The sequence below is a fragment of the Trichogramma pretiosum genome, unplaced genomic scaffold, assembly GCF_000599845.2.
Source record: "Trichogramma pretiosum strain Unisexual culture from Peru unplaced genomic scaffold, Tpre_2.0 scaffold19, whole genome shotgun sequence".
Classification (NCBI taxonomy): Eukaryota; Metazoa; Arthropoda; class Insecta; order Hymenoptera; family Trichogrammatidae; genus Trichogramma; species Trichogramma pretiosum.
In genome coordinates this window covers 509,220-517,521 of record NW_019641707.1, presented here as the reverse complement: position 1 = coordinate 517,521, position 8,302 = coordinate 509,220, and the positions used below count along the sequence as shown (strand labels likewise).

Here is an 8,302-nt window from a genome sequence, read left to right as displayed (position 1 = left end):
ACTTCCAACGGCTTCATAATACTCTTCGAGTATTATTTATACTTTTCGCTCTTTTGCTCGAAATTACTTGAAAGTTTGTCTTCATCGTGATATACTTTTTAATTCCTAAAAAATTCAAGTACACGAGTATTTTATTTCATTGGAATTAATTATAAATTGACATAATTAATCGTTGTTGGGAGAGCAAAATCAAAGTAAACACGGGTTTTTATACAGCAATGGTCGCGCTTCGACCGTTGGACATTTATGTAAACACAAGCGTGAGTAAGATACGTGTACAGCGGTAGTCTCGTCGTGCCGATTCGAAGCCTCGCTTACTTGTGGTTACGCATGCCTGACGTCCGAACAATAATATTGTAGTAAGTAATATTTTCTTTTATAAATTATTCTCGCGTTAACCAAAAAAGCCATTATTTCAGCGTATTACTTTTGGATTCAATCGTATTCCAATTTATCTCATCCTACTCTTAATATTGTTTTCCCCGACGGAATGTGTCGGATTTTATACCGACGACGATATTGATTTTTCAGATCAATACAATTTCAAAAAAGAAAAAGTCAAGGTGCCAAAACTAAAGATGAAGATACGTAATCCAGGTAATTTCCGTAGTGTACGGAAACTCTACGTTAAAAAGCGCACTCGCCCGAGATTCAAAGTTGGCAGGAAGCGATTACATCACGCGAGGATCCACTTCCAGCCGTCGCGCTTCAATGAGACCGTCGAATCGGACGGTCAGTGCAAAGTCTCGTTCTTAAAACAATAATAATTTTTCGTAATCGTTGCAACCGATCGATATCGATGTAACAATTTTTTTCTACGCAGATGACCCGTATCTCCGAATGGAGAAGCTCCTCGAAAAGCAGGAGAAGAACTACATAGAGTGGTTAAGACGGCGTGGGGGCAGATTCACGATACAAGACGAGATCTTCGACACGCGGAACAAGAGGTGGCGGTGCGTGAACAGCGACAAGACGTTCAAAATTCAAGCAAAGAGACACGCGAGGCGGAAACATTGGTACGTCGCGCCTACGCCGCTCGCCAATCGTTGGGGTCTCGTTCGGTTGAGGAGAGATCGGCGGCAGGATCTGCATCTCATCGTGGGCCCGAGAAGGAGACCCAAGAGATTAATGAAGTATAATTTGGACAACTGTTGTACACGGGATATAAGAGTCGAAAGGTACAACTTGGACGCTTTGAAACAATTAGTGTTGCCAGCTCACGAGGAAGAAAATGAAAAGGAAAAAAACAGAGGAAGAAAAAGAAAACTATCGGAGGACTCCCATGACTACCCTGAACCAAGTGATAACTTACTTTCGCCATTATCAAAACCGGTACTTGTAAAAGAAAAAATATCGACACAAAGTGAAGATGACTCGAAAAAGGTTACTACAAATATTGACTCGAAAACGGAGGACGTTAGTTTATTGGAGGGTAAAATGGACGCTGAGAAACCCGATACAAAGAGTGAAATTAAAACGAGTGACTCAAAAACGAATCAATCGAAAAATACTAAAAAAGTGAAAAAATCTGAAAATAAGATCGAAGGGGTCCAAGGGTCAATCCAAGGGCCGAAACAAAAAATGAAGGTAAAAATAACGGTAAGATACCCAAAGATATCATTCAATCGGAGATTAAAAAAGATTCGAAAAAATCTGAAGATAAAACCGAAGAAGACAATCCAAGGGCCGAAACAAAAAATGAAGGTAAAAATACCGGTACGATACCCAAAGATATCATTCAAACGGAGATTAAAAATTATTAAAAAAGATTCGAAAAAATCTAAAGATAAAATCGAAGCAGACAATCAAAAGGCTAATACGAAAAATGAAGGTAAAAATACTGGTACGATACTCAAAGATATCATTCAATCGTATTTTAAAAAACATTCGAAAAAATCTGAAGATAAAACCGAAGAAGACAATCAAAAGGCTTCTAAGAAAATCAGCAAAGACGTTCCGCAAAGTCCTGATACAAAAATCAACAAAAACGTATTATTTTCTAACGATACAAATGGTCGCTCGAATCGCGTGCCAGAGACTTCTACTAAAAGAATCAGCCTAAAATTCCCGATGAGTCCGGCAATTAGCGCGCCCAGGACGGGTCCCCATGGGAGTTTCGTGTTCCCTGAAACCAGCTCGCCGAGGCAGGTGTCGACCGACAAGCAAAATAACGAGAGCAAAAAGACGATCATTCCATTCGAAAAAGAGCTCTCGCTAATTCTTAAAGACCGTGAAAGATTGCACCAAATCGACGACTACGACGACAACGACGACGACGAGTATTACTTCACGAGTGAAGGTCGAAAGGACGAAAAATATGCTTATCTCGACGTTGCTCTTCGACGTGCCTTGGACGTCGGAAAGTCTGCTCGTAAAAATGCTTATCAAGATCAAAATTCGAGTTGTCGCAAAACGAACGATGTCGGTAAAATGAAAGAAATCGAAGATGTCAATCGAAGGGCTGAACTGAAAAATGAAGGTAAAAATACTGGTACGATACCCAAAGTTATCATTCAACCGGATAATAACAGAGATGTGAAAAAATCTGAAGATAAAACTGAAGAAGTCAAGCAAAAGGCCGGTAAGAAAAATGAAGGTAATAATACCAGTACGATACCCAAAGTTATCATTCAATCGGATATTAAAAAAGATGTGAAAAAATCTGAAGATAAAACTGAAGAAGTCAAGCAAAAGGCCGGTAAGAAAAATGAAGGTAAAAATACCAGTACGATACCCAAAGTTATCATTCAATCTGAAAATAAAAAAGATATGAAAAAATCTGAAAATAAAATCCAAGGGGTCAATCAAAGGGTCGAAACAAAAAATGAAGCTAAAAAAAGAGTCTTGAAAAGTCTGGGTGTTAGATTCTCAGATCAAATAGAAAGTATCCAAAGGCCCAATACAAAAATTGAAGCTGAAAATAATAAATCGAAAATTTCACATGTTCAAGCTTCGCATAAAAAAGACGTACAACGACCCGTTACAAAAAATGCAGTTAAATTTACCGGTACGATACCCAAAGTCGTCAATGGGCTGGGATACAACGAAGTTGCTAAGAAGCCCGATCTGAAAATTGATGCTAAAAATATTGTCACCCAAAACGAAAATGTCAGCCAGCTGAAAAATAATAAAGACGTAAAAAAATCGGAAAATAAAATTGTAGGGGTTAAACAAAAGGCTGAAACAAAAAATGAAGCTGAATACACCGGCACGGTATCTAAAGTTTTCAATCGGTTGGCATACAACGAAGTTGTTAAGAAATCCGATGCCAAGAGTGAAGTTGAAATGATTTACTCGAGAAGTTCAGATATTAAATCTTCGAATAAAAAAGTCGTACAACAACCCGATACTCAAAAGGAAGTTAAAAATACTGGTACGATACCTAAAGTTTTCAATCGGTTGGCATACAACGAAGTTGTTAAGAAATCCGATGCGAAGAGTGAGGTTGGAATAAGTGACTCGAAAAGTTCAGATATTAAATGTTCGAATGAAAAAATCGTACAACAACCCGATACTCAAAAGGAAGTTAAAAATACTGGTACGATACCTAAAGTTTTCAACCGGTTGGGATACAACGAAGTTGTTAAAAAAGATTCGAAAAAATCTGAAGATAAAACGGAAGGAGTCAATCAAAAGTCCGATCCGAAAAATGAGGTAAAAAATGGAAATGAAGATTTACGAAAATCTGATGCGAATAATCAAGTTATGCCCAATGCAAAATTCCAGGTTGCAAATAAAGATCAACGTGACTCTGGCGTCGAATCGAATATACATAAAATTGATCGCTCGAATCTCTCGAAGAAAGATGAAAAAATTAGCAAAGACGTCCCCAAAGATCCTGCTAAGAAAATCAGCAAAGACGTCCCCGAAGGTCCTGCTAAGAAAATCAGCAAAAACGTCCCCGAAGGTTCTGCTAAGAAAATCAGCAAAGACGTTCCGGAAAGTCCTGATACGAAAATCAACAAAAACGTATCATTTTCTAACAATACAAATGATCGCTCGAATCGCGTGCCAGAGACTTCTACTAAAAGAATCAGCTTAAAAGTCCCGATGAGTCCGGCAATTAGCACGCCCAGGACGGGACCCCACGGGAGTTTCGTGTTCCCCGAAACCAGCTCGCCGAGGCAGGTGTCGACCGACGAGCAAAATAACAAAAGCAAAAAAACGATCATTCAATTCGATAAAGAACCATCGCCAATTGTTAAAAACCATGAAACATTGCATCAACTCGACGACGACAGCGATGATGATTACTTCAAGAGTGAAGGTTGCGAGGTCGGAAAAGATGCTTTTCTCACCTGCTCGGACGTCGAAAACTCTGCTCGTAAAAATGCTCATCAAGATCAAAATTCGAATTGTCGCAAAGCGAACGACCTCGGTAAAAATGTGAACTCGGAGTCAGTTGCTCATACGAATACGAATAACGAGATCGTCGAAGAAAATGTGAAGGACTTCATTCGAGCAGCCGCCAAGAAAGATCAAGTGCGACAGCCGCAAGTAAATCATCAGACTAATCATCGACAGATTCAAGGAGGTGGACCAAATGCTCGAGACAATATCCATCAGGCCGAAAATGGGAAACATCTTCAACAAATACAATATAACAAACCAAATGCTCGCGAAAATATCCATCAGGCCAATGATATGAATCATCATCATCAAATGAAACATCATGGCCCATATGCTCCTACGCATATCCATCAGGCGGACAATCGGAGACAATTTCAACAGATTCAACATACTGGACCACATCCACCAGAAAATATCCATCAAGCCAATAATATGAATCATCATCAGCAGATGCAACATAATGGCCCATATGCTCCGCAAAATATCCACCAGCCCAACAATATGAATCATCGTCAACAGATTAAACATAATGGCCCACATCCACCAGAAAATATCCATCGGGCCCATAATATAAATCAACATCAGCAGATGCAAGATCATGGTCCATATGCTGCTGGGAATATTCCTCAGGCCAACAATATGAATCATCATCAGCAGATGCCACATCATGGCCCATTACATCAACAACATCTCAATACAAGTAATCCTCAACAATTTCAAATGGCCAATCAACATATTCAAGGAAATGTTTATCATCATCTCAATTCAAGTAACCCTCAACATTTTCAAATGGCTAATCCACATATTAATGGAAATGTTCAACACCATCTGAATTCAAACAATCCTCAAAAAGTTTTAAATTCGAGCAATCCTCAACAATTTCAAATGCCCAATCCACATATTCATGGAAATGCTCAACAACGTCTCCATACAAGCAATCCTCAACAAGTTCTTAATTCAAGTAATCCTCAACGGTTTCTCAATTCGAGCAATCCTCAACAATTTCAAATGCCCAATCCACATATTCATGGAAATGCTCAACAACATCTCCATACAAGCAATCCTCAACAAGTTCTTAATTCAAGTAATCCTCAACGGTTTCTCAATTCGAGCAATCATCAACAATTTCAAATGCCCAATCCACATATTCATGGAAATGCTCAACAACATCTCCATACAAGCAATCCTCAACAAGTTCTTAATTCAAGTAATCCTCAACAAGTTTTAAATTTAAGTAATCCTCAACAAGTTCTGAATTCGAGTAATCCTCAACAATATCAAATGGCCAATCCACATATTCATGGAAATGCTCAACAACATCTCAATTCAAGTAATCCTCAACAAGTTCTGAATTCGAGCAATCCTCAACAAGTTCTCAATTCAAGTAATCCTCAAATGATTCCCGTCGTCGATCCAAATCATCGTGGTGATTGTCAACAACATCTCAATTCGAGCAATTCTCAACAGTATCAAATGGTAGATCCACGTACTTATGGAAATTTTTATTACCAAATCAATCCGAGCTATTCTCTGCAAGTTTTCGATCCACATAATCCTCAAATGTATGCAGTCGGCAATCCACATTTTCAGGGACATGCTCAACAATATCCTTACCCCGGCAATCCTGTAATTTATTACGTTATGGCCGAGGGCACGGCGCCGTCCACTCATCGAAACAATGAGAACGTCGAATCGCCTGAAAACGATCGTCGGGGCAACGCTCTGAGCGCCGAGTGTCATCCGCCGGGTGAAGGAGAGCACAATTATGATAAGAACGATGATCGAAGTAGGGATAGTGACGCATCCGAAGGGCATTACTATCCGCAAGTACTATCCCCGCATCTTGAAGAAAATCATCATCAAGAAGACGGAGGTGAAAATGTTTCAGAAGACTTTTATGAAAGAGAGTTTGACGAGACATTGGAAGGTGAATGCGAGGAACCTGATTATAATGAGGGAGATAGCTATCAAGAATGTGAAAGGGTTAATGAACAACATGAAAATAATGATGGAAGATGTGATAATCAAAGACCAGAAGAGCATTCCTACCCACAAGATGGTCATGAAAAAGATGAAGAAGATGGTGCACATTGTTTAGGATATTATGATTTGGAAGATGATAATGAAACACCCGAAGCGTATCGCTGCCAACAAGATGATCACGAAGGAGATAATAACGGCGCGCAATATTCGGAAGATCATTACGAACACCCTGAAGACGAATACGACGCAGATCTAGAGTCTTCCAATTGGGACGATCGTTGCGAGGAAAATCCAGATGATATCGTTCGAGCGGCCGAACCACAGCAGCAAAATCGAGCCGAATCCGATGGATCGAGCCAAAATTACGTCTGCGGTCTTTGTGGCGCCGAGTGCAGCAGTAGCAGCGTCTTGGACATGCACATGAAGCGTCACTCGCCAACGACCTCGACGAAAAAGGACGAGACGACTCCTCCAACGCCTCGCTCGTGGAGCAACGTCTTGAAGAGTTCGGAAACAACAACAGCCGAGCCAGAATCACCGGCAGCTCCGGTCGCCAAACAGCGGCAGCAGCAGCAGCGACAAGGAGGACAACGGCCAGAAGCGACGTCGAATAGCACCACATCCAACAACGACTCTATCAGCCAACCGAAAAAATCCAAATGGCGAAAGGCTTTTGTCTGCACCAAGTGCCATCGCCAGTTCCCGAAGCTCAGGAAGTTCGAGATCCACTGCAAGCACAACTATCTCGAGCTGATGCACAAATGCGAGGGCGAGGGCGGCCGCGTCCACAAGTACAGCTTCAGGCAGGCGCACGACCACTACAAAGCCGCGCACGGCGGCGACAACATAATACACGACGGGTGTAACACGTGCGTGTGCTGGGTGTGCGGGCGCAGCTTCGAGAGTGTGGAAGAGTGGAGGCAGCACAACCAGGAGGCGCACTTGAAGACGTTGTAAGATCGAAGAAAAAGTTCGTATCGTGACGAGGTTGTACACGTAAGCTTCGAGGATCGTCAATTACATTGTGAATGAATAAATGTATCGTTGCATAGACTGAGCGATGAATAAGTAACGAATCGATTGATTTTTAAGTGTGTAAATAAAAAAGAAGAAGAATTGTAAAACTGATTATCCGATGCAATTTGAGTCTTTTTCCCCCATCCATCCACGCGATATAATACGATGAAACACGGCCAGCCTTAGGGCCGAGTGCGTGCGAGCTTGAGAGCTTGCATGCATATACAGCCGCGAGCATCTATATAGGATGTAATAATCCGTGCGCTCGCAAGCTCGCTATAGCTCTTGACGTAACAAAATTGCCCGTTTTCCGAGCGCAAACAAAAAAAACGAAGAAGGAGAAGAGGGAGAGTAGGGATGCATGCAGCCAAGCCAAGCCAGCAGGAGAGAGAGGTCGAGTCTCGCGCGCATAAGGCAACGCAACGCAGAGAGAACTGGGTCACTGGAGCTTCATTCACATTAGATGGCCATTCATGAGATCTCTCTCTCTCTCTCTCGCCCTGTGTATCTCTGCGCGCCTTTCGGAGCAGCAGCAGCAGCTGCGCGTGTACAATTGCAAGCCCATCCTTGCATTATTCTCTCCACCCCATCGTATAAATGAGCATGATGCAGCTCGCTTGTTCGTTCGTTCGTTCGATGCGTGAGAATGAGCAACGAGAGAGTGAGAGAGAGAGATATTATATTACTTAACCTTCGGCAAAGGAAAATGTTTGTCTGCTATCTGCCATGGTGAAGGCCAGAAGCTTACAAAGTGCGAGAAGCACAAGCAGCTTCTATATACATCCGTAAAAGCTCCGCATCTTTCATTCATAATTTATTTATGAATAAGTTGATTTTTTTCCGTATTTCATTCTGTTTTCTCGATAAGCGTTTGTTTACCTCCCGGTAATTCGACTCCGAATCGAGTCAATCGCGACGCCTTTACTTTTTCACTGCGCGATGCAAACGCTAA

At 41.4% G+C, this 8,302-nt stretch overlaps 1 protein-coding gene across 2 annotated transcripts; it reads left to right on the top strand.

Moving 5' to 3' along the window:
• Positions 1-270: 270 nt before the first annotated feature.
• LOC111694537 lies at positions 271-7,461 on the top strand. Of its 2 annotated transcripts, XM_023463064.1 has the most exons (4): positions 271-359; positions 532-732; positions 824-3,654; positions 3,727-7,461. In XM_023463064.1, exons 2-4 carry the CDS (start codon positions 579-581, stop codon positions 7,288-7,290), a joined length of 6,549 nt encoding a protein of 2,182 aa, XP_023318832.1. In that variant the 5' UTR covers positions 271-359; positions 532-578; the 3' UTR covers positions 7,291-7,461. The 2 variants fall into 2 exon arrangements, with proteins under 2 accessions (XP_023318832.1, XP_023318831.1); XM_023463063.1 differs by having other exon boundaries at positions 824-7,461.
• The last annotated feature ends 841 nt before the right edge of the window (positions 7,462-8,302 follow it).

Bases quoted from the DNA above. Each gene is read 5' to 3' on its own strand.
- LOC111694537 (XM_023463063.1), top strand. From the start codon at position 579: ATGAAGATACGTAATCCAGGTAATTTCCGTAGTGTACGGAAACTCTAC. The intron at 733-823 runs GTCAGTGCAAAG...TTTTCTACGCAG, and splicing joins TGAGACCGTCGAATCGGACG to ATGACCCGTATCTCCGAATG.